Raw genomic sequence first — 27,542 nt, forward strand, 5'->3', positions numbered from 1 at the left:
GCACAGGCTGTCAATCTTTAGAAACAATGTAACAATATTTTATCTTCAATAATGAACCAGAAGAACCAAGAGCCTTTAGTCACCCTGGTCTGTGGGATGTTCTTGAGACTCCAAGCAGAGTGGCCATTTCTCTGTGAGAACATCCCGTTCAAGCCTGGCAATGGAACACAATGGAAATAAGCCTTTTGGCTTTTTGTGCCATCCATTTGCCTTTTTAAAGTATTATATGGATTCATTTTTTTAAGTTGTCAATAAACTTCTCAATTAATCATAAAATGGCGATGCACTGTTGATCAGTTGTTAGGTGTAGTTTTGGCATTATTCAGATGACCAAGATTTCACTCACAAATTCTATTTATGTGGTTGCTGCTTCTGAAAATGAATCCGTCTGTTATTTCCCAAAATACCAGTACATTTTTGAGTAATCAATAGATTACAGAACTGTACTTAGAACCCCCCTTTCAATGGTCGGACTTAGTCTCTTCACTCACTACCACTACACCCTCAAAATGAAGTAAAGCAGAGCTTTGTAATCTTCCCTAGGAATTGGGACACAACTGGCCAAGAGTGGTGCAAAGTATAAGTTCTGGCACGTAAGCGACTACATGGTTACATTTGGACATAAGTCCCACACTATTATGTTGGATCCACTATGGACTGGAGTCTCACAGTATTATGTTAGATCCATTATGGACTGGACTCTCAGGATTATGTTAGATCCACTATGGACTGGACTCACACTATTATGTTAGATCCACTGTGGACTGGACTCTCACTATCATGTTAGATCCACTATGGACTGGACTCTCAGGATTATGTTAGATCCACTATGGACTGGACTCTCACTATTATGTTAGATCCACTATGGACTGGACTCTCACTATTATGTTAGATCCACTATGGACTGGACTCTTACTATTATGTTAGATCCACCATGGACTGGACTCTCACTATTATGTTGGATCCACTATGGACTGGACTCTCACTATTATGTCAGATCCACTATGGACTGGACTCTGACTATTTTGTTAGATCCACTATGGACTGGACTCTCACTATTATGTTAGATCCACTATGGACTGGACTCTCACACTATTATGTTAGATCCACTATGGACTGGACTCTCACTATTATGTTAGATCCACTATGGACTGGACTCTCACTATTATGTCAGATCCACTAAGGACTGGACTCTCACTATTATGTTAGATCCACTATGGACTGGACTCTCACACTATTATGTTAGATCCACTATGGACTGGACTCTCACTACTATGTTAGATCCACTATGGACTGGACTCTCACACTATTATGTTAGATCCACTATGGACTGGACTCTCACTACTACGTTATATCCACTATGGACTGGACTCTCACTATTATGCTAGATCCACTATGGACTGGACTCTCAGTATTATGTTAGATCCACTATGGACTGGACTCTCACTATTATGTTAGATCCACTATGGACTGGACTCTCACTATTATGTTAGATCCACTATGGACTGGACTCTCACTATTATGTTAGATCTGATATGGTTTCATAATAGTTTTATAAGTATTTATTTTTCGTTTTTATTCAGTCATTGGTGGAGCTAAGGATGTTTTTTTATTATTGTTGTTAATATTGTTGTGCAGCACTTTGCTAACATTTATATTGTTTAAATGTTCTCTATAAATAAAGTGGATTGGATTGAATTGAAAAATAAAATCTAACGTGTGCGTGACCAACATAAACTCTGCACTTTTCACTTTGCTGGCGGTTAGTCATCGTCTGATCATTTTCACTCTCTTGAAGAAACATATTCCAACCTAAAGTGAAAAATCTACTCCAACATAATGTGTAATGAGTCATCAATTCTCAATAATAATAATACATTAGCTGATGCTTCCGTCTCCATAGCAACAGGACAATCAGTTGCCAGATAGTGTCTCCGTGGAGAAAGAATTTAGTGTGAATGTATTCAGCCGTGCTGTGGTGAAGCTTGACAGCCCTGCCAGCTGATTTTCTCCCCCCTTCGCCACTTGAGAGTGTCTGTTTAGGCACGGTGCAAGGTGTTGTGGGAATGTGGAACCCCAGCTGCACTTTGCAGATATACAAGCCCGCACCTCGCTGCTCAGACGCATCCAAAAATGCTTCTGTCTGCTGGCTATCTCCTGGGGCAGCGCGGCAGTAAAGCGGGGATTAAGGCTTTTTATGAAAGCATTTGCAGGGCCAGAGGTGTGTTCAATAGCAGTCATGTGTGCCCGCTTTTGCACAAGTTGGGACTTTTCAATTGTAAAATGCTTGGAGCCTGGACTTTTGTATCCTAATTGGACCGCACAAGAGACGTTGAGCCCTCTTACCTTTTCAGAAGTGCAAAAGCAAAAGAAAAGAAACCTAGCAAACACATAAAATGCATTTGTTTTGCTTCATTGTTCAAATAAACTAATAATCCTCTCAGAGGGCCAAACTCAACCACTCCTGTGGAAAGTAAAAACAATGTTCAAACACAAAAACGTTTGTCCTCCTCTGCTTCAATATCAATTTATAATCCCTAGGTAAAATATGATGAATGCTGCTTTTTAGGGTTTTGAACTGCATTTATTCTCAGACACTTTATTCTATTGTTCAAGTCAAAATCTTGAACACATTCTGCAACAATTAACAATCCCATTGACCCGTGTGTGATAAACACCAGCCAGGGAAAGCCTTACCTTCGAACAACTCTCCACACCCCAGAAAATGGGATTATTTTTTTATCACAACCCAATGGAATTGAGTGAACGCCACGGATGAGGGTTTGAGATTTGTCAAACAGTTTGCACCATGTGTCCACCCAGTCCTGCACATTTTTGCAGGCATAGGAGGGAATCTATATCTGTGTGTGTGTGTATATATATGTGTGTGTATATATATATATATATATGTCTTGATTGGATTATCCAGAGAATAGTGCTCGATACCGTGGTAGAGCGCAATATGTAGGTGTGGGAAAAATCACAAGAGTACTTCGTCTCTACAGAACTGTTTCATGAGGGGTTCCCCCAATCATCAGGAGATTGAGGAAGATCTCCTGATGATTGAGGGAACCCCTCATGAAACAGTTCTGTAGAGACGAAGTACTCTTGTGATTTTTCCCACACCTACATGTATATATATATGCATATGTTCCTTGACTGCACATAAATGTAGAATATATTTATACTATTCTTATATTATATATTATTCATTATTATTAGTGTCTATTGTGAGGGAACTGTGGTGCTGAATTTCCCCCAGGGATCAATAAAGTACTTTCTATTCTATTCTATTCTATTCTCTCTCTCTGTCTCTGTCTCTCTCTCTCTCTCTGACTCTCTCTCTCTCTCTCTCTCTCTCTCTCTCTCTCTCTCTCTCTCTCTCTCTCTCTCTCTCTCTCTCTCTATATATATATATATATATATATATATATATATATATATATATAAAGAATTATGTATATGTATATATATATATATATATATATATATATATATATATATATATATATATATATGTATGTATGTATATGTCATTATTACATTAATAATCTCAAACCTGCTGCACTCATGAGGATGCTATCCATGGTGCTGATCTATATAGTATATGAGTAAAGTCCGCCATCTAGTGGACACTTTCTATTACGACAGAGCAGTCGTCCCCAGACCAACCGGAAGTTGGTGTTTCCACCCGACGCAGTATCCGTGATGCACCGCAGATGCGCCGATATTTACATCCTTCAAATCGTCTCCGGTAAGCTGGACTTTTAACGTGTAAGTACACTTCTTTTCTCTGTAAATATTCCTTTATTGATCGCCGATATTGTAAATTAGCAACACAAATGATATGAGGATTCAATGAATTGAACTGAACAAGTGCTGCTTGCTAATGCTAAGGTCAGGTGTGTCCACAGTCATTTTATAACATTTTAGCAACCAAAGAAAATAAAGGACGGCATATAAATGTACGCCGTATGTAGAAGGTTTTCAATAAGATGCTGTGTTTTATTTTTTATAGCTGGAATGTTGGCATTAACGTGCCCTGCGATGAGATGGCGACTTGTCCAGGGGGTACACCGCCTTCCGCCCGATTGTAGCTGAGATAAGCATTAGAGCCCCCAAAGGGAATAAGTGGTGGCAAATGGATGAAATATTGGCGTTAACGTGTCCGTGACATTATGTAGTTTGAACGTGCATTTTGAAAGTCCATCTGAACACCCATCCTTTTTTATACCGCTTGTCCCTTTCGATTTTGGGAAATGTGTCGACAACTAAATGGACCCAAGTCACCCAAACGGTGCCATGGCTGAGTGTGGCTGATCATAGAAGTTGTATTAGGGTTCAATTTATTATCAGTACACATGCATACAGAGACAGGGTGATAACGTGCACTTTAATGTCAATTAAAGAAGTGCATTCATGTCTATAGTCATCATATACACATAGTATTTGAGTATTTACATATATTAAAGGCCTACTGAAAGCCACTACTACCGACCACGCAGTCTGATAGTTTATTTATCAATGATGAGTTTGAGTTTAATGATGAAATATTAACATTGCAACACATTACAATACGGCCGGTTTAGTTTACTAAATTACAATTTTTAATTTCCCGCGAGGTATCCTGTTGAAAATGTCGCAGAATGATGATGCGATGATGACGCGTGCGCATGACGTTATTGGTTGGAGGTGACATATTAGCCCAGCACCACTTACGGCTAAAAGTCGTCTCTTTTCATCGAGCAATTACACAGTATTCTGGACATCAGTGTTGCTGAATCTTTTGCAATTTGTTCAATTATAAATGGAGACGTCAAAGTAGAAAGATGGAGGTGGGAAGCTTTTAGCCTTTAGCCACACAAACACACGGTGTTTCCTTGTTTAAAATTCCCGGAGGTGAAGCTTTACTATGGAATAGAGCGGTCAAGCGAACATGGATCCCGACTACATGTCAACCGACAGTTTTCGGGGCGAAAATTGTGAAAATAAGTTGCCTCTTACCGGAGATCAGCGGAGCCAGCGTCCTCCTGCAGCTGCCGTGACTTCTCTCAGAGACTCTGGCGTCAAAACACCCGTGGCCACACCCCTCCGACAATAAGGTACTATTTAACTCACTAAAACTCTAGCAACACAATAAGCAGATAAGGGATTTCCCAGAATTATCCTAGTAAATGTGTCTAAAAACATCTGAATGGCTCTCACTACCCTCGCCTTTTTTTTTTTTTTACTTTTTTTTCTTGGCCTTCACTCTAAATTTCCTCATCCACAAATCTTTCATCCTCGCTCAAATTAATGGGGGAATTGTCGCTTTCTCTGTCCGAATATTCTAGCTGCTGGTGGCTATAATTATAAACTATGTGAGGAGCTCCACAACCCTCGTCTGCTACTTCCGGTAAAGGCAAGGCTTTTTTGTTAGCGACCTTTATCGTCGATGTTCTCTACTAAATCATTTCAGCAAAAATATGGCAATATCGTGGAATGATGAAGTATGACACAGAATGGACCTGCAATCCCCGTTAAAATAGGAACATCTCATTTCAGTAGGCCTTTAAAACCAGATGTAATGGATAGAGAGTAATCTAATACACCAGCCACTACATGAATCCATCCATCCATCCATTTTTCTACCGCTTATTCCTTTCGGGGTCACGGGGGGCGCTAGAGTCTATCTCAGCTGCATTCAGGCAGACGGCGGGGTACAAACTGGACAAGTTGCCACCTCATCACAGGGCCAACACAGATAGACAGACAACATTCACACACTAGGGACCATTTAGTGTTGCCAATCAACCTATCCCCAGGTGCATGTCTTTGGAGGTGGGAGGGGCCTATCCCCAGGTGCATGTCTTTGGAGGTGGGAGGGGCCTATCCCCAGGTGCATGTCTTTGGCGGTGGGAGGAAGCCAAAGTACCCGGAGGGAACCTACACAGTCACGGGTAGAACATGTAAACTCCACACAGAAAGATCCCAAGTCCGGGATTGAACTCAGGACTACTCAGGACCTTCGTATTGTGAGGCACATGCACTAACCCCTGTTCCACCATGCTGCCCTAAAACCGAATAATTAATGATTGATTTTAGACGTAAGAAGGAAATTTCTATGCATCATACATGAGAAAAAAGTGGACATTGCTTCATCATATAAATATTTGGGGACCTTTTTTGACGACCAGCTGAAGTTTGACTTGAACACAGATTTTATAGTGAAGCCAGCATCTTTTCAGGAAATTAAATGATTTCTCTGTAAGGCCTGTTAGACTCTTGTCGTTTTTATCAAAAATCAATCAATCAATGTTTATTTATATAGCCCTAAATCACAAATATCTCAAAGGACTGTACAAACCACTACGACTACGACATCCTCGGAAGAACCCACATAAGGGCAAGGAGAATTCACACCCAGTGGGACGCCAGTGACAATGATGACTATGAGAACCTTGGAGAGGACCTCAAATGTATTGTTTTTTTATTTTTATTTGTTGGTGTCACTGTCTTTATGTTAAAGACCGAAACAGCCTGACTAGTATTGTTAAGTCTTGCTCTAAGGCTAAAACTAAGTGACTTAAACTTCTTCTGCAACAAGCAAATCCTCCGAAAAGCAAAGACTATTTTAGCCTCCCCGAGCCGTGTCCTTGTCTCTGTTGCCTTCAGGGCCACGTTATGCCTTTCCATTGAGTAAAAGAAATCACTTTTTCAAATCATTCGTCCCCTCTGCACTCAAGACTCTTAGACTTTTTATTAATTGTGAGCCATGTAAGCTTTGTGAACCACGACAACCTGCTGCTCAAATTGAATGAGGGTTTATTAAAGTTGTTTGGAAGTTGAAATTATGCAGCTACATTAACAAGATGGCTGCACCATGCTAATTTCCATCCGGAGTCCTTTTGTGGTGCATCTAACATCCACAATACAATTAAACATGATTGAAAATACACAACAATATAAGGATTACATAATGATAAACAATTTAAAATACAAAACATAGAGGGTATGTGAATTACAAATCAGTGGGCGGTGGAGTTACAGTATTTTAGCAGCTTCATTTAAAGTGCAGAAGTATATAAAGTGCAACAGTTTGTATTCAAGTCCATATACAGTGCAGTAGCTTTCAGATGATACACATAAGGGTATCATTCAATAGCCATATACTCCATTGGTATTGCGTACGTGAGAAAGTGTGTGATGTTACAAGATTGGAATGGTACTCTGGTAATTATCAGACTGCTCCCGCCAGGGTACCAACCGGTGGTCAACTACCTGCCTGGTCTTGCCAATGTGGTCTTAAAGCCAGTCTTTGACTGCTTGTGAGAAGCTAAGAAAACTAGAGTTGTTGTTTAGATTGTCTGGGAGACCATTCCATTCTTTAATGGCTTTTATATGAAAAAGGCTGATTGGGAGAAGGCAGACTTTCAGAATCAGAATAGTTTTTATTGCCATTGTTTGAAAAAGGGCTCACAAACCAGGATTTTTTCTTGCAACATAAAACACATACAACACAAAATAGGTAATAACAATGAGCCGTAACTGAGCTATCGGATCTTGTTAATGTTCATGTGCCTGATGGCCCAGGGGAAAAAACTGTTCAGATGGTGGGAGGTGTGGGTCTGGATGGACCTTAGTCTCCTGCCTGAGGAACATTACAGTCACTCCTGGAAACAGACCTTACCACTCTGCTTTTTCATTGCCAGCAGAGCGTATTGAAACTAGATGTAGTGGATCGAGAGTAAAATAATAGACAAGACATTAAATTAAAATGCAGACTGAATCATAGTACATTAATAGTTTTGATTATACAAAACTAATATGCATGATGGGTAAAATAAGTGTGCATTAAATTAATGGGAATTGCCTGAGTGAGGTTTTAAAAGGGATTGATTGATTGATACTTTTATTAGTAGATTGCACAGTACAGTACATATTCCGTACAATTGACCACTAAATGGTAACACCCGAATAAGTTTTTCAACTTGTTTAAGTCGGGGCCCACGTTAATCAATTCATGGTCTGCGAGATTTAGTCCTGAGTGTGATACAATTCTGAAGCTAACAATTTGAACTGTCGTGTTCACCTGTCTTCTACCACACCTCTTGTAGTAAGCTCATGGACTGAAGCCAGCCAGTCAATATGCTGAAAGATCTCCCCCGAGAGGCTCTGTTCAGGCCGTTGACCAGGAATGAGGTGGTGGGCATGCTTGTGAGGTTGACCATCTTTGGAGCAGCCACCTACTACAGCATCAAATGGGTTTTGGACGCCATGGACCCCACCGCCAAACAGAAAAACCAAGCAAAGAAAAGGGTATTTGTTTAAAACCTGGTTTCATTTTATTTTCATTACACATACACACAAAAACTGAAACATGGATCGATGATACAAAAATGAACAGATTTTGATCTGGAATTAAGGTTGCAAAGGGGTGGTGTAGTGGAATATTTCTGTCCTCGGGTTACCTTCAAACTAAATACATTGGGAGGGACACGGCATGAGAGGTCAAGTCACCCTGAACATTGGACAGTTACATAAGTTGTTATGATACAAATCAGGCCGTCATGGAGCGTATAAATATGAAGGAAAGACCAAGCCTGATGTGCGCTCTTTCTTAATTCCTTCACGAGGGTGTACCATCTTTCGTCTTTGAAGATATTGTCTGTGCGAACATATTGATTCAATCCAACGTTGTATTATCTGATTGTGAGTAATTTTAACTGTTGTAACAAACTCTCTATTGTTCCTGTTTAAGATTCGGACTTTTCGACCACATAAAATTGGCACCCCCGTACAGGCCACCACATAAAATTGGCGTCACAAACAGGATGAGGCCCCGGGTTAGATCCCCGACATTTCTACTACAGTGGAAAGTTTTGGGTAAACTTTCAGAAACTTTCCAGAAATTTACGACAGGAAGTTTGGAAATTTTGACCATTTTTTGATTATTCAAAGATGGACACTGTCCATCTTATTCTGTGGAATAAGATGAGAAGCTTTTAAAACACTAATACAATGCCACGCACATATATAAATAGTCAGCTAAACAACTGTAATAGTTTAAAAAAAAAAGTAATATCAAAACTTACATGACTGGATGAAGTCCTTGGTCTCAAATATTAATGTGGCCTCAATAGCCCTGCTGTAGTGTATAGCATGCTGGGAATTATCTGGGCATCTAATGGAAGAATGCACTGCACATGTGATGGAGGAATGCACAGTGCAGGGTTGAAATTCTACTGAATTTGCATTAAATCAGGTTGTTTTAGCTAATAATAAAGATGCGAGATCTATCATGTTCCATGCAATGTTTATTCCCATTAATTCCCGTTAATTCCCATGGAAAGTTTCAACTTTGAGTATTCCCGGCATTTTTCAACCCTAAACAGAACCAACAAAAATTTAGGAGTATCTGTGTACGTGATGAAGAACCTCAACTACAAAGTTGTACAAAAAACATGTCATTTGCTGTAGATAGTATTTTAGAAGGCATAACCATAGAAAACAAAAACATATTCATTATTTGTATATATAGATCACATTAGGCAAGTATTGAAACGTTTGAAGACTGGATCCAGGCAAATTTAATGGACACTGGTCAACAAACAATTGTCTTGTGTGGTGGCCTCAATCTTGACTTATTGAACGCTAACAAGCAAACGTCCATTGATGACTTCATGGATTCAATGTACAGCATCAGTTTATATCCTAATATCACAAAGCCAAGCAGAATCACAAGACACTGTGCCACGCTTATTGATCATATGTTTACCAATCACACTACAATGGCATGGTCTACTTATATAACCCACGTTAGTGATCATATGGCAGTTTTCGCAATAAATGATGGAAACGACAAGAAGAAGAACATGGAAGACAAAAATAAATTTCAAAGACTTTGCACAGAGAAGAGGATGATTGCTTCCAAAAATGCGCTAGAAAAGCAAAATTGGGACAATGTGTACAATGAAAATAATGTTGATGCAGCTTATGAAAATATGAAAAGGGAGAGTCAAACACAAATAGACGGAATAGGAATTGAAAGAGTAAACAAAGTCAAATGTCTATAGGTGTAATGATTGATGATAAAATGAACTGGAAATCTAATATTTGATTTGATTTGATTTTTATTAAGGATCCCCATTAGCTGGTTGCCACAACAACCCACTAGTCTTCCTGGGGTCCACAAACTCAATACAAAGCATATCATTATAACTACACAATACAGAAACAAATAAAAGCATCAACAAGCAAACAATTTACTGTCACATAATATTCATTACCATATAAATATAACTACACAATACAATACAAAAAATATAAAAAATATACAACATGAGGTGGCAGGAAACATGTCAATAATGACTAAAGCTGAACATGTTCTAGACCAAAAATCACTTCATATTCTCTACTTAGACATGCTCGCTAGTGTTACATATTTAATTTATTGTGTAGAAATATGGGGAATTAACTACAAAAGTACACTTCATTCATTGACGATGTTACAAAAAAGATCAGTTAGAATAATACATAATGTTGGATATAGAGAACATACAAAAACTTTATTCATTGAATCTATCCATCCATCCATCCATTTTCTACCGCTTATTCCCTTTCGGGGTTGCGGGGGGCAACGCCTATCTCAGCTACAATCGGGCGGAAGGCAGTGTACACCCTGGACAAGTCGCCACCTCATCGCAGGGCCAACACAGATAGACAGACAACATTCACACTCACATTCACACACTAGGGCAAATTTAGTGTTGCCAATCAACCTATCCCCAGGTGCATGTCTTTGGAGGTGGGAGGAAGCCGGAGTACCCGGAGGGAACCCACGCATTCACGGGGAGAACATGCAAACTCCACACAGAAAGATCCCGAGCCTGGATTTGAACCCAGGACCGCAGGAACTTCGTATTGAAATTCCACGACATAGTGAATGTGCAAACTTCTACTTTGATGCACAAAGCAAACTATAACCTGCTTCCCAAGAATATACAACACTTTTTCTCAACAAAAAAGTAGAAATATAACCTTAGAGAAAAATGTAATTTAAAACATTTGTACACGCGTACAACACTTATGACCTTGAGTATATAAGTATGTGGAATTAAATCATAGAAATTCAATTATAGGATGAATTCAGCAAAGAAATGAAACAATGTACTAACATGATCCACTTCAAGAAACTCTTCAAACTTAAAGTGTTTACTAAGTACAAATAAGGAGAAACATGATAAACATTCTGAATGTATTCCATCCATTCATTCATTTTGTAGACATTTGTAATGTTGATACTTATGGATTATATTGTGGTTACATTGAGAACAGGAAGTGAACAAAAGTGTTAGCAACTGCTATGTAAAGGAAAGGGGGTAGGAATAAATAAATAAGCTCTGCTTATTCCTACTCCTTTTCAAACATTTTTGAATAGAGAAACTGGAAATGTTGATGTATCATATGTTGTATGCTTGCATGTTCCAAATGAACTCAAACATTGTGGTAGAAACAACTGTTTTTTCTACTTCAGTAGCATTAGTGTTTTAATGTGCCTTTTTGCCTTCAGGCGGAGCAGCTTATGAAGAGGATTGGTGTTGAGGGGGTCAAACTTACTGAATACGAAATGAACATCGCATCGCACCTGGTTGATCCACAAACAATGAGGGTAATGTTTTCAATCCCAAGTCCATACGTCAATAATGAATCAAGCAAAATATGTTCTGGACCAAAAATCACTCCATATTCTCTGCTGCTCGCCACTCTTGCCATATTTGACTTATTGGGCAGAAATATGTGGAAAAATAGCAAAAGTGCACCTATTCACTTAGCAAGTTACAAAATAAAGATCAGTTAATAATACATGATGATAATAATACTTTCACTAGAGGAAGACACCACAGTTGACATACCGTATTTTTCGGACTATAAGTCTCAGTTAATATTATCTAGATAATTCCCGTAAGAGACTAGACGTATAAGATTTCATAGGATTTATCAAATAGGAGTGAGGAATAGTTTGGTAAAGTTATAGCATGTTCTATATGTTATAGTTATTTGAATGACTCTTACCATAAATGTTAGCTTAACATAGCAGTTGCTCATGTATGCCTCATATAACCTACACTTATTCAGCCTGTTGTTCACTATTCTTAATTTATTTTAAATTGCCTTTCAAAGTTCAGTTTTGTTGGTACAATAAATACTAATGTTTTTAAATTAATGAATGATTGGTTTATTTATAATTGAGTTATTAACACAATCAAAATTATTTTTATTTTGCCATTATCATCCAGCCCTACCCTGGCGGTGCCATCTTGGTTTGAAAAGGAGGGTAACATTAAAGAAGGACTGGCTGACACTTCAGAGGCCAACACCATTTTAACACTCACATACACTTTTTATCATGTTTATCATAATTAGCATGTTGATCTGTTTACTAATTGTTTGTTATCAATCTCTACTGCATTGCATTCTTTGATGTTTTTAAAACGTTGGCTTCTCCATGGAAGAAAAATAAATTAAACAGCAGGACAGTTTTAGTATACTGTATGTTTTAATGACTTTGCAAAGACAAGTGCTCACCTCTTAACTTTGTGTTGCCTTTCTGCAGGTGTCCTGGAGAGATATAGCAGGACTCGATGAGATAATCAATGAGCTACAAGACACAGTCATTCTGCCCTTTCAGAAACGACACCTTCTGACTGGATCCAAGCTCTTTCAGCCCCCTAAAGGTACCTCAGCAGCTACAATAGATAGTCAGTCCAACATCCTTGTAGCCATTTTTTAAACAGTTTTATGGGTCTTCATTTTGGTAAACGCTAATCCCACACATTAATAATGTGGTAAAATGCAGATGGTTGTGTTGAATGTTGCAACACATGAACAGACCACGGTCTCAGAAGGCACCGTGACATAACCGAGAATACTATGAAGTAATGCTGTTGTAACACATGGCTTGGCATTGCTGAAATAAGCAGGGGCGTCCATGATAACGTTGCTTGGATGGCAACATATGTTGCTCCAAAACCTCTATGTACCTTTCAGCATTAATGGTGCCTTCACAGAAGTGTAAGTTACCCATGTCTTGGTCACTAATACACCCCCATACCATCAAACATGCTGGCTTTTCAACTTTGCGCCTAGAACAGTCCGGATGGTTCTTTTCCTCTTTGTTCCAGAGGACACAATGTCCACAGTTTCCAAAAACTATTTGAAATGTGGACTTGTCAGACTACAGAACACTTTTTCATTTTGCATCAGTCCATTTTAGATGAGCTCGGGCCCAGCGAAGCTGGCGGCGTTTCTGGGTGTTGTTGATAAATTGCTTTCGCTTTCCATAGTAGAGTTTTAACTTGTACTAACAGATGTAGCGACAAACTGTAGTTACTAACAGTTGTTTTCGGAATTGTTCCTGAGCCCATGTGGTGATATCCTTTATATGTTGATGTTGGTTATTGATGCAGTACCGCCTGAGGGTTCGAAGGTCTGTAATATCATCACTTCCCTACAGTGATTTCTCCAGATTCTCTGAACCTTTTGATGAGATCACAGACCGTAGATGGTGAAATTCCTTACAATAGCTGGTTGAGAAAGGTTGTTCTTAAACTGTTGAACTCAGGCATTTGTTGACAAAATGGTGACCCTCGCTCCATCCTTGTTTGTAAATGAGTGAACATTTCATGGAAGCTGCTTTTATACCCAATCATGGCACCCACCTGTTCCCAATTAGCCTGTTCACCTGTGTGATGTTCCAAATAAGTGTTTGATGAGCATTTCTCAATGTTTTCAGTCTTTTTTGCCACTTGTGCCAGCTTTTTTGAAACATGTTGCAGGCATCAAATTCCAAATGAGCTAATATTTGCAAAAAAATAAAAGTTTCCCAGTTTGAATGTTAAGTATCTTGTCTTTGCAGTCCATTCAATTGAATATAAGTTGAAAAGGATTAGCAAATCATTGTATTCTGTTTTTATTTACCATTTACACAACGTAACAACTTCACTGCTTTTGGGTTTTGTATATTTTCAGTTTTTTTGATCGTCCTAATTGATAATATCCATACACTTCTGAGGATAACCAGCGACTGTATTGAATGTATTAATTCTATAGTTGTTGTTTTCTGTGGAATATTAATGAGTTAAAAAGTGTGTTGAGTATTACAATGTATAAACTATGACTTGTTGATATTTTTTTGTTCTTGTAGGTGTTTTGTTGTTTGGTCCACCAGGATGTGGGAAGACCATGATCGCTAAGGCAACAGCCAAAGCTTCCGGCTGCAAGTTTATCAACCTGCAGGCGTCCACGCTGACCGACATGTGGTACGGCGAATCCCAAAAGCTGACGGCTGCAGTCTTCTCGTTGGCAATCAAACTCCAGCCATGTATCATTTTTATCGATGAAATTGGTGAGTCGATCCACCGTCATGACTGTCAACACAAATGATTTTGAAAATCATTATTTGCCGCATATGTAGTTGTTGAGACTCCCATTAAATGAAGGACAGGATGGTTCTATTTCAATGCATCAGTTGTTACCCAAATTGATTGCATGGAAATTCCACATGCTCATCATAAGCTTTTGATCAAATTACTTTGTTACAGTGAGCTTGCAAGCACAACTGTCACACATCTGACAGCAACACCTTCCTGAAGTGTTCCAAATAATTGGTTGAGGCATTAAGTCTTCTTCCGAGCAAGCATCACCGTCTTGCATGACAACGCAACTTGTATCGTGAAAACATAGCTATTAAAATTGGAAGGCGTTTGAGTTTTCATGAAATGATTAATGATTCTAAGCCTCACACTAGCAAACATTTTCCCGATGTAATAGTTACTATTATTCAGCAAAACATAATTGAGCACAGTGTAATTATGTTGAGAGATTTTGATAGCACTTCATATTAGTTGTTTGTAGGTGAACTGCAAAATACTAAGTATAAGTATGTCTTACTGCCTCATGTGTATTATTGAATCAAATGTCAATATATTGAACAATATGTATGTAGTTCATGTAAAAAAATTGATTATTAGGAACCAATGTCCCTTTGGGTCCCTATTGAATTTCTAAAGTTTTATTGTTATTATTATTATTCTTTATTATTATACCGCCGCCTCTTTGAGCTGTAATTTGACCCCCTTAACATGCTTCAAAACTCACCAAATTTAACACACAAATCAGGACTGGCGAATATTGCGATCTAATCAAAAAAACCAAACCCCAAAACTCAAAATTGCGCTCTAGCACCCCCTAGGAAGAAAACACAGACAAAACTGTAACTTCCAGTAGGAATGTCGTAGAAACATGACACACAACTTATTTCATCCACTTAGACCCCCCGGCTAAAATCAACAGGAAGTTTGCTATTCCCACTTCAATACAAAAGTTGGCTAAACAAATTCGCTTTTTTTCAAACATCATCTCCTCTGAGGACGTTTGTCGTTTCGGTTTCAAATAAGCACAGAAAAGAGATTGAACCCTTCTGATTAAAAGTTAATGAAATTACTACCCCGGTTTGGAATTTATGAGCCCGCAAAGAACCATTGCGCTGCTGCTCTTGTCACAAAATGGCGGCTTTCTGCTCAGACAAACCTGTAAGACTGTCATACAGACATGAAACAAAAACCTCAATATAGGTCTCACTGAGACCTATATTTCATACACTGACCGCCCCCAACTCAAATCAACAGGAAGTCTGCAATTCCCACTTCAATACAAAAGTTGGCTAAACAAATTCGCTTTTTTTCAAACATTATCTCCTCTGAGGACGTTTGTCGTTTCGGTTTCAAATAAGCACAGAAAGGAGATTGAACCCTTCTGATTAAAAGTTAATGAAATTACTACCCCGGTTTGGATTTTATGAGCCCGCAAATAACCATTGCGCTGCTGCTGTTGTCACAAAATGGCGGCTTTCTGCTCAGACAAACCTGTAGGACTGTCATACAGACATGAAATAAAAACCTCAATATAGGTCTCACTGAGACCTATATTTCATACACTGACCGCCCCCAACTCAAATCAACAGGAAGTTTGCAATTCCCACTTCAATACAACAACTGTTTACATTCACTTGCATTAGAATCTCAAAATAGCCGCACCAAGACGTCCTTATAAAATGCCCAAGCCACTTTACAACTGTCATTACTATGAAACTGATGTACGGTAATACACATGTGTATACAACTTTTTCTCTGTGTAATATTCCATCCATCCATCTTCTACCGCTTATCTGGGCTTGGGTCGCGGGGGCAGCAGCCAAAGCGGTCCTGTCCTTCGCTGCTTGCAGCTTTAATTATTTTAGATATCATAATATCAGTACAGCAGAAAAAAGAGCCATGCAAGTCAACCCTGTGTGCCCACAAAACTGACCTTAAATTGTGGTTTAATCCAAAGGGCTGTTGTGTTGACTCACACACACACACACACACAAGCAATATACAAAAACCAGTATAGGGTGTTTTGGTACTGTATTATGATACACAAACATTGTGTGACTTCTCTCTATAATGGTATTTGTCAGAGTCGTTTCTCAGGAACCGGTCCAGCCTTGATCACGAGGCCACTGCCATGATGAAGGCCCAGTTCATGAGCCTTTGGGATGGCCTAGAAACCTCCTCAGCCACTCAGGTAATCACAAGTGCTGCAGGGTCGGTTTATAGAGAACTTTGCAGTAGGGATGCACCGATTAATCGGCAACCGAATATATTCGGTCAAATATGGCAAAAAAAGCCACATTCGGCCTTCGGTGGAATGAGTCAAAAGCAAGGCCGAATAGTGGCGTGTGACGCAATGACGCAATTTTTCGACGCGGTGACGCAATCAACCAACGTGCAGTGACGCGATGACATTGTAACCAGGCGCCTTCGGAAAAATGTCAGCAGTGTGGAGATATTTTTAAGTGTCGGAAAGTGACAAAAGTATTGCAGTTTGCAAGGAATGTTCAGCCAAACTGTCTCGAGGAGGTGCCTCGTGGCCGACATCTTTGAGAGGATGAATAAGTTTGCGACTGACAGTGCCAAACCAAACCGAATTTCAAAGAAGGTAATGGAGTTTATGGCTTTGGATGATCAACCGTTTAGTGTTGTGGAGGACATTGGCTTTCGGAGACTCATGGAGCACATTGAGCCCCGTTACACGATACCGAGCAGACGGTATTTCTTTGATGTGTGCTCTTTACATTGTGTGTGTGCTGTTTACATTATTAGCCTGGTGTGTAGGCTACCTGTATAAGTGTATGAGGTTACAAGCACACACTTATTGAGATTTACTTGAGCCTTCTGTTTACATTATTAGCATATCTACTGTGGCTAAGCAGACTTTTGCCAAAAGGACAATAATTCATTTGTTGTGGGTTTATCCACTTTAATGCACTTTATTTTTTTTGGAATGCATGTTTTGTTTGAAGGCCTAATATAAATGAAAAACTTTGTGCTTTTTTTGAAAAGCAAAGGCTACTGGAATATTTAAAAAAATGTACTTTATTTAAAAAACATGTCTAAAAATGTATTGTAGGCTATTTATGCAATATAAAATAAATTGTGAAAAACTGCATTCATTATTCGGTATTCAGTATTCGGCCTTCGGCCAAACGTTTAAATTTTATTCGGCTTCGGCTTTGGCCTCAAATTTTCATTTCGGTGCATCCCTACTTTGCAGTGGTGTTACATTTTAGTTGTTCTGCAGCTGTTTACAAATGAATAGCATGTGTTCACATTGTATTATTGTTCCAACTGTAGGTCATGATCATGGGGGCAACAAATCGACCACAAGACATGGATCCCGCTATCCTGCGCAGAATGCCCACCACTTTTCATGTTGGCCTTCCTGTAAGATCAGTTTTTTTGTATGAAATCAGAATATGTTGAAAGAGAGAGTGATAAGGGTTTGTGTTTTGTATGCATTGTTTTCTCAGACTGTTCAGGTTGTCCTAAACGTTTTGTGTCTCATTCGAGCAGGCTCCATCTGTTCCTGCTCTAGATAGGACGGCTCTAGTACCGTGTTGGTATTTATCTGCTTTTTGAGGTCTTATTTGAGACTCCCAAAAACTCTGACTAGAAATTACGTGCCGCTCTTCCCAACGTTGTGCTGCTGGTGGCCCGTCAACCTTCTAAAGGTGCTCACAGGCGGTCTGAAAACATACGTTTAAAACACTAAAAAGTACTCTTTTGACGTGATTTAAGAATGTTAGTGTTGTTCACGTGTGTTTTACACCAGTGTTTTTCAACCACTGTGCCGTGAGATACAGTCTGGTGTGCCGTTGGAGATTATGTAGTTTCACCTATTTGGGTTAAAATATGTTATGCCAACCAGTAACCAATAATCTGCAAGAGTGGATGCTGTCTAGAGCTCGGCAGAGTAACCTTCTAATACTCCTGCATATCAGTAGGTCGAAGCAGGTCGCTAATTGCTTTGTTAACGTCGTATCTAATGCTTAAACCAAAAATAAACAAAAGGCGAGTGCCCCTAAAAAAGGCATTGAAGCATAAAGATGGCTATGGAAAATGAAACTAAAACTGAACAGGCTACAAAGTGAACAAAAACAGAATGCTGGACGACAGCAAAGACTTACAGGAGCAGACGGCGTCCACAAAGTACATCCATACATGACATGACAATCAACAATTTCTGCACAAAGAAGGATAGCGTCCGCACTACTGAAAAAGTCTTGATTGCTGAAACAAAGCAGGTGTGGGGAATAGCACTTAAGGGCTACAGGAAAATACCAACAAAACAGTAATTGAATTCATATCCAACAATTACAACAATTACTTTTTACTGTCAATATGTTTTAATGTTTTTCTGCTGGTGGTATTCCTCAGCATTTTTTCAATGGAGAATAAATTTGCCTTGGCTCCAAAAAGGTTGAAAAACACTGTTTTAACACAATAAATATTTGTCCACTTTTAGAGATTAGTCAGTACTTAATCATGAAGTGTTGATTTGAGTTATGACCCTTTCTTAAACTTCTACTCCTTGCTTAGAATAAATTACTTGCAAGATTGCTTAGTACTATTTTTAACCTATATAAAGCAGTTTAGTATTTATTATCGGGTTAAGATGCCAACACACACACACACAGAATCATTATATGTATCCTCTTCGTTAACTTAACACAAATTGTTGTCTTTCCTGCAGAACACAAGACAAAGACAGGACATCTTGAGGCTGATCTTAGCCGAAGAAAGTGTAAGCTCTGTGCAACACCGAGGTCTCAACAGGACCGCCCTGGCTTTCATTCTCTCTGTTTACCATCCCGCTTTCTCCCGGGCAGCTGAGCAACACCATTAATCTGAAGGAGATAGCCGAGAAGACGGAAGGCTACTCTGGCAGCGACCTGCGGGAACTCTGCCGCGATGCTGCCTTTTACAGAGTTCGAGACTACGTGCGCAAGGAGCAGATGAGGCAGATCACCCAGCAGTTAGGAGAGGTCCAGGAGGACGAGAAGTAAGACTCACACTCACGACATTTCTCATGTGCTTTTATTTCTGGGAAAACAGTAGAAGTCTCGAGGTGAGACCAGTGCAGGTCTCTTACCTTTCAAATAATTCATGTCGTGGTAGTTGGACCACAAAGCACTCAATTGTGATATTAGCAGTCATGAATTAATAAAGTATACAAAATGCAGATGAGAAAGATTAACGCTAACATACTGTAAGTGTTGACATTGAGAGGGTGTTGGAATACATGCAAAAGTGTTGTTGTAGATTTCGCAATATTGGAAATTTAGACAATAGGAAATCATGAAACAAATGATTTTATGGCAGTGTAATTATTCCCCCGCACTCAGCAGACATTCCATTCAATACACATGCATAATATATCCCAATAACTAATAACCCCCAACAAGAACGTATTTCAAATACATAATTAAACTACATACAATAAAGTGGTGCCTTGTTTTTTTTTAGCAAACTCTTTGAAAAGGTCAGACTAAGACCAAATACTTAGGAATCCAAAGCAAAACTTGCCATGGGGAATATATTCACCATTAATTAGTTGCTTATTAAAGTAACAAAGACTTAATTTAAAGTTATTTGGACAGTAGGGGAACATATAAGAATTCGAGATAGGGTTACTAATAATCAATAATTCTGAAGGCTCTTAGTTAATGGCTTACTGGTTGTATAATAAGGCCATGCAGAATAAGGCATTAATCAGTACTTAATAATGACTAATTAAGAGCCAATATGTTACTAATTTGCATGTTAATAAGCAACTAATTAATGTGTTCCCCATACTAAAGTTATACCAAATAATGTATATCAAAAGGTTTCATTCAAGACACAACAATGTTAAAACAAAACATTTTACAGAGAACAACTATAGTTTTACACGCAGAAAACAACGTTAAAAGCATTAACTGAAATTTCGGAAGTTTTAGACATTTTATTTCAAATTGTAGTACATTCCGTAAATTCCAGACTATAAGCCACTACTTTTTCTTGCACTTTGAACTCTGCAGCCCACACCTAGTGTGTGTGTGACAATTATTGGTACTTTAACTTCACTTTATGAGGCATCCATCCATCCATTTTTCTACTGCTTATTCCCTGGTGCCTATCTCAGCTACAATCGGGCGGAATGCGGTGTACACCCTGGACAAGTCGCCACCTCATGGCAGACTTTATGAGGCAGTGCGGCTAATTTATGGATTTTTCTTAGCTGACAGCATAATGCACTTTTTTTTTTAAAAAACAAGAAAATACACTGGAACATTTTTGTATTGTTTGTTAGTTTTGAACAAATGTTCTCACTGCAGGTGCTACAGTGTCCTATTTTTTGTTTCAAAACCAAACGTAAAATTGCCGATCAGTCTTCTAGCCATCCATCGTATGGATTTTCTTACAAAAATGTGGGACCCCAAAAAGTTACTGTGGGACCCAATTTTTATGACTTGACTATGACTTGTTTTTTCTGACTGTTATGTTGTGTGCTGCAGTTCAGTGACTGAGGAGCAGCTGCGTCCCGTCAGCCAGCTGGATCTCCTCTTTGGGCTGGACAAGATGAGGGAATCCAAACGCGCCTCAGTGGCCACACTACCCGCCACGGCTGAGGTTCCACTGGACTGAATACCTTTGTTTGAAGTTGCACTTTTTCATCTGTTTATTTTTCTGTTCCCGCTGATCCACAGCAGGTGCACTCCTCCAATAATCAATACGGTATGCTGCTTTTTTTTGTCTTGGGGCTGAGCGTGCGACCGGTGTTATTAAAAAAACAAATATGGCAGCTTTTGGCTTCCTTCAAGGAGTCTTGCGAGGGGAAACTCTACAAAATGAGCCAAATGCAAACTATAATCACTCTAGCTTTCCTGAATGCATTATTACAATTTATAACATCACTCCTTTCTACATTCAACCATAACTGCTCAATGCAGACCACTTGATGAGTGTTGATGCATATGAATGAGACAGATTTTTAAATATTGAATCACGGTGCCAAGGCAACCAAAAGACACTTTGCATCATGGTCCATCTGCCAGTGTAGTCATCTTAATCAGTCCTGTGCTTTTATTACAATTATTCCTGAGTTATATAATGACAACTAATAATGGTCTGGCTGCTAAACACCAGCAAGTTTAATTCCGTGGGAAGAGAAGATCTGTGTTGCTCCAGAAGTCAGACAGACCAATATTTTTTAAATGTCACTTTGAACATTGTGTCTATCCTCCTGGTTGTAAAATCCCATTTAGACTTTATTGAACAGGAAAATCAGTAAAACATAATTCACTGTTAACACTTTTTCTTGTGTTGCCAGTGTTTATTTTCAGAAATAAGCTTTCTATTGACTGTTTGTCTGTGAAGTCAATAATACCTTTTTTTCACAGAAAAAAAGGCTTAAAATCTATATTGCAGCTACCAGTGATAACAATGTTATTTAACATATAAATGATAAAATAACTATTTATTAATGGTTTACACAGGCTCCTAATTTGGCTGCTGATGTACGCGATAGCAAATTGCATCAGTTTCAGTGGTATTGTTTTATCAAAACTATTGATCTACTTACTGTTAATAGCTGGTTACTTCCTGTTGTGACATGGTTTTATCTACACTTCTGTTAGTGTAAAAAGCACTTATTCTTCTGATTTTTTTGAGTTTACATTAAATTTGGGCGATATGGATATCGATCTAATACCAAGTAGTTACACTGTAGGCCGGGGCAATGCTGACTTTTTAAAGTGTTAAAGATCATTCAATATTTAAATTTTTTAATCACATTTATAATCAGATAAAAACCCAGGATTGCAGTACAATATCAAGTAAATATTTAGAATTGTTCACTTTTTCCTTTTATTACATACAATATCAACTAAATATTTAGAATTGTTCACTTTTTCCTTTTATTACATACAATATCAACTAAATATTTAGAATTGTTCACTTTTTCCTTCTATTACATACAATATTTAAGGCAAAACAAATTCAATAGTGCAAAATAACGCCTAAACAAAAACTAATTGCCCATCCATCCATTTTCTACTGCTTGTCCCTTTGCTCTAATTTAAAAATATTTGGTTTTAGCTTGTAAAGCCCTCCTGGGGCCTTATGTAATAACAGTTGTATAATTGAAACTTGTATTAGTAGATTGCACAGTAGGGTACATATTCCGTACAATTGACCACTAAATGGTTTTAATTGATTGATTGAAACTTGGTCAACACATGCTGAGTACCTGGTCATCACATCTCAGCAACAAGCTGTAATATCTTACTGAGATCATTTAGGACCAAAACACTTAAAACAAGTAAAACACTCTAACATAAAATATGCTTAGTGAGAAGAATTAGCAAAAGAAAATATGCTAATATCACCCTTATTTGAGATATTTCATCTTACTTAGAATTCAGTTTTTGCAGTGTAGAAAATAAATATTTTGATTGATTGAAGCTTTTATTAGTAGATTGCACAGTACACTACATATTCTGTACAATTGACCACTAAATGGTAACACCCCAATAAGTTTTTCAACTTGTTTAAGTCAGGGTCCACGTTAATCAATTCATGGTAATTGTGGCGTTCTTACTAAAACGAGACATTGCAATCCTAAAAACTGTGTACATCAGTAAAAATGTGGATGTATTGGTGTGCACACGCACAGAAGCCAAGCACATTTATTTTTGTTACATCGCAGTCAACTTGAAATTGGTCAGTGTAGCTTGTCATGTCCAGAACACCCAAGGCCACGCCCACTTATATATATATAAGTATGTGAATCATATTGAAAGTAGCCATGTGCTTCAGCTCTGCAGGGTGCGACCAATCACTAGTCATTAGTAGGCGCTTATTTCATATGTTGTATGGTCTGTCAGAAACAAATTCAATCAATGTTTAAATCATGAGTGTCTCAAAGGGCTGCACAAGCCACAACGAAATCCTCGGCTCAGATCTGATAGAAGAAGAAGATTAATGTGCGTGGGCAAAACTAACTCTGTAAAATGTGTGTATATATGTATGTATATACATATATATTTATATATATATATGTATATACATACATACACACCTTCACATTTCAATGTGTTCTCTTAATTTTCATGACTATTTACATTGTAGATTGTCACTGAAGGTATCAAAACTATGACACCTGTCAAGTGAAAACCATTTCAGGTGACTACCTCATGAAGCTCATGGAGAGAATGCCAAGAGTGTGCAAAGTAGTAATCAGAGCAAAGGGTGGCTATTTTGAAGAAACTAGAATATAAAACATGTTTTCGAGTATTTCATCTTTTTTTAAGTACATAACTCCACATGTGTTTATTCATAGTTTTGATGCCTTCAGTGACAATCTACAATGTCATATATGTATATATATATATATATATATATATATATATGCACGTTAGCCAGATTAGAGTTTTATGTTAAAATGATGGTTATTCCTCGTCTTTCAGTGCTAACGATATTTTTTTAGATACATTCAAGAAATGTACATAATTTGCCTGCCACAGAGGCGAGGATCCGTTAGCCGCCACATTGCGTTCAGGACGAAGTCCGTCAAATTTGCAGGACACAGCTAGAATGTGTCATCAGTATGCATTACCACGACAAGACGAATGTTAAAAACTCTATTCTCGGACAAATTTTGTATAATTTATATTAGGGATGCACCGATTAATCGGTAACCGAATATATTCGGCCGAATATGGCAAAAAAAGCCACATTCGGCCTTCGGTGGAATGAGTTCAAAACAAGGCCGAATAGTGGCGTGTGACGCAATTTTTTGACGTGGTGACGCAATCAACCAACGTGCAGTGACGTTGGGATATGTTGTGTACCTGTATAAGTGTATGAGGTTACAAGCACACACTTATTGAGATTTAGTGGGGCCTTCTGTTTACATTATTAGCATATCTACTGTGGCTAAGCAGACTTTTGCAGAAAATGACAATAATTCATTAGTTGTGGGTTTATCCACTTTATTTTTTTTTGGAATGCATGTTTTGTTTGAAGGCCTAATATAAATGAAAAATGTTGTGCTTTTATTGAAAAGCAAAGGCTACTGGAATATTAAAAAAATGTCAATATCCAATAAAAAATGACTTTATTTGAAAAACATGTCTAAATATTTATTATAGGCTATTTATGCAATGTTAAAAAAATTATGAAAAACTGCATTCATTATTCGGTATTTGGCCTTCGGCCAAGCGTTTAAATTTTATTCGGCTTCGGCCACAAATTTTCATTTCGGTGCATCCCTAATTTATATTGTACATCGTCAATATCCGTAACTACTGAAAGGGAAAAGTAACTTGCATCTCAGTGTTTGTTAGTTTGAGCCATAGATGACATCATCTCAATAGATGACATCATCCAGCAGCTGCATAATTGTAATAATATGGTAGAACCTTCTGGATGTATTTTTTCATTTGCAAAAGAGGCACAATAGGTCTTTAAACGGGCTATGGATACATACAAGGGAATATGTTGAACACATGGGGGCGCTCTCGCTGTGCTGCTTGTGGGCTGTCCAAGGTCGCAGTAATTGTCCCCGACATTTTGCAACAGTGTGAACATGAGTCCTGCATGCACCACTTAGACACTCATCCTTGCTGCAGGGTTCATTTGCAAATAATTAGGCCTGCCTGTGTCTTCATTAGAAAACTACAGGTGACCGTTAAATGTCAGAATGTTGCCATGTCGACCAGTAATTGAGTCACGGCAGTTATTTTATTCTGAGCTGACAATTGACTATTTCGCACCAACCAAAATGTGACTCAATTGCTCTAATGTGCAGGTCAAACTCTATCATTTATGTTTTTAGGATAGATTTGCAAGTCAAGCACACTTCAATGTTACTTCAGTGCGTGAAAGTTATTTTTTAATATACAATCACTGGCACACTCAACTGTCTCTGTTATTGTAAAAACCCTGAAAGGGGATTCTTGATGAAAGAAGCAGACAAACTGTCCTCATTTGACTCTGTGGTGACTGACAAAAAGGTGAAGGTGACTCTTATGTCCTACATATGGTGAATGTTTCTTTTCAACTTGAACCACCAGCTTTAAGTAAATAATGGTGGAGCCCATTGTAAATTAAGGAGTCTAAGTTGGACATTTACATGTAGACTGGGTTAACTCTCACCAGAAGAGGCAATTTCAGTTCAATTCAGACTTCGTAATGCAAATGTGATAGCTCTATCCTGGAGGAGAGACTCCCATGTTATGGTATACATCTGCTGTCTTCTAAGTCACTTACACACAAACATCTCTTTACATGGTCAGGATGTACTTTCCTGAATTAACCTCTTGAGGCCCAAGCTGTTTGTTTACCTGCTTTTTTTTAATGTATATTTGGTATTTGGGCTTATTGGACCCTAATTAATTAAATTAGCTTTAAATTTGTGTTTTATTATTGTTTTAATTGGTTTTACCCATTAAAATCGTGTTAATCATATTTTGTTATTTTTATATTGGTTTTATTTTTTATTCAGTCATTGGTGGAGCTAAGGATATTTGAATATTGTTTTTAATATTGTTGTGCAGCACTTTGGAAATATTGATGTTGTTTAAATGTGCTATACAAATAAAGTGGATTGGATTGGATAATTAGAATAAACACTAAGAATCATCTTTTGATGTGATGTACTTAGTCCATAAGTACACAAACGTGTACTTCATGTTTAATGACATGCTGATTCTTATTTTTACACTTTTTTTTTTTCAAATTCTATTGGAAATAAGAGCTAAAAGGTGCTGTCCATGCATGTGTTTGATTGGTTGATTTAAACATTTATTAGTAGATTGTACAGTAAATATTCCGTACAATTGACCACTAAATGGTAACACCTGAATAAGTGTTTCAGCTTGTTTAAATCGGAATGCACGTAAATCAATTCATGGTAAAAGTGGCCACTAAGCCTTTTTAACACAATTCCAGACAGAGAAAGAAGGAATATAAGACTGTGGTTGGGCTCCTCCAAGTTGGGAGTGCCTCATTTTTTGGACCTGACCTCCTCCAGGTACTGCAGTCCTTCATAATGAGGCTCGCTTGTATTAAAGAAACTTTTGGTTCTGTAAAACGTCTCCGGCAGTGCTCAAACTAATCAACAGACTGCCGGTTCAGAGTCAGCAGACACAATAGTGGAGTTGGTGCCCAGAGCTGTCGGTGGAGAAGTTTATTACACAAACTAAACTAAAAAAAAACATTATGGTGTCAGAGGGAAGGGAAACAAGACAAAAATGATCAGGAAATATGAGGAAGTGTACTTGAACTTGGCTTCACTGTAAAAAGAGCAGGAAATGGTGAAATACTGTATGGTGTTATCCATAAAACTGTGGTGGCGGGCAGCATGAAACCAAAAATGTAAAAAAAAGTTTTGAATGCTTCTAATTAAGTTTATAAAACTGCTCTTCTCAGTGGATCAATTGCACTTTTTTCTTTGTTTCGAGAATCACAAAGACTCTGCAGGCGTGTTGAAGTGTTGCAAATAAACGTTTAAATGATGACTATTCTTACCTCAGCTTATTTTATGAGTCACTTTTGATAGGTGAGTTTTTGCTGAACTACAGCTTTTTTTTTTTGGACATAATCATGAATGAAAATCACCTGTGTGAAAAACAATTTGAAATGTGGACTCGTCAGACCACAGAAGACTTTTCCACATTGCATCAGTCCATCTTAGATGAGCTCGGACCCAGCCAAGCCGGCGGCATTTCTGGGTGTTGTTGATAAATGGTGTTCGCTTTGCATTGTAGAGTTTTAAATTGCACTTACAGATGTAGCAACCGACTGTAGTTACTGACAGTGGTTTTCTGAAGTGTTCCTGAGCCCATGTGGTGATATCCTCTACACACTGATGTCACTTTTTGATGCAGGACCGCCTAAAGGAAGGAAGGTCATGTTGGTCTTTGTCCTTGCTGTTTACTTGCAGTGATTTCTCCAGATACTCTGAACCTTTTGATGATATTACGGAGTGTAGATGGTGAAATCCCTAAATTCCTTCCAACCTGGTTGAGAAATGTTTTTAAAAAATTTGCTGTGGCATTTGTGGACAAAGTGGTGACCATCGCCCGTCCTTGTTTGTGAATGAGTGAGCTTTTCATGGAAGCTGCTTTTATAGTCAAT

At 38.2% G+C, this 27,542-nt stretch overlaps 1 protein-coding gene across 3 annotated transcripts; it reads left to right on the forward strand.

Moving 5' to 3' along the window:
* The first annotated feature begins 3,635 nt into the window (after nt 1-3,635).
* Nucleotides 3,636-26,923, forward strand: atad1a (ATPase family AAA domain containing 1a). Of its 3 annotated transcripts, none has more exons than XM_061907128.1 (10): nt 3,636-3,774; nt 8,097-8,298; nt 11,552-11,650; nt 12,596-12,716; nt 14,186-14,386; nt 16,499-16,605; nt 17,715-17,804; nt 19,114-19,164; nt 19,250-19,422; nt 20,918-26,923. In XM_061907128.1, the coding sequence occupies exons 2-10, from the start codon at nt 8,128-8,130 to the stop codon at nt 21,045-21,047; spliced, it is 1,143 nt and encodes a 380-aa protein (XP_061763112.1). In that variant the 5' UTR covers nt 3,636-3,774; nt 8,097-8,127; the 3' UTR covers nt 21,048-26,923. The 3 variants fall into 3 exon arrangements, with proteins under 3 accessions (XP_061763112.1, XP_061763113.1, XP_061763111.1); XM_061907129.1 differs by having other exon boundaries at nt 3,658-3,754; XM_061907127.1 differs by lacking the exon at nt 3,636-3,774 and adding an exon at nt 4,935-5,102.
* The last annotated feature ends 619 nt before the right edge of the window (nt 26,924-27,542 follow it).

This window comes from Nerophis ophidion, linkage group LG07 (genome assembly GCF_033978795.1).
Source record: "Nerophis ophidion isolate RoL-2023_Sa linkage group LG07, RoL_Noph_v1.0, whole genome shotgun sequence".
Taxonomy (NCBI): domain Eukaryota; kingdom Metazoa; phylum Chordata; class Actinopteri; order Syngnathiformes; family Syngnathidae; genus Nerophis; species Nerophis ophidion.

Excerpts from the sequence above, each read along its gene's own strand:
- atad1a (XM_061907128.1), top strand. The coding sequence starts at position 8,128 with ATGCTGAAAGATCTCCCCCGAGAGGCTCTGTTCAGGCCGTTGACCAGG. Across the intron at positions 16,606-17,714 it reads AAACCTCCTCAGCCACTCAG|GTCATGATCATGGGGGCAAC; the intron begins GTAATCACAAGT and ends TTCCAACTGTAG. Across the intron at positions 19,423-20,917 it reads GAGGTCCAGGAGGACGAGAA|TTCAGTGACTGAGGAGCAGC; the intron begins GTAAGACTCACA and ends TGTGTGCTGCAG.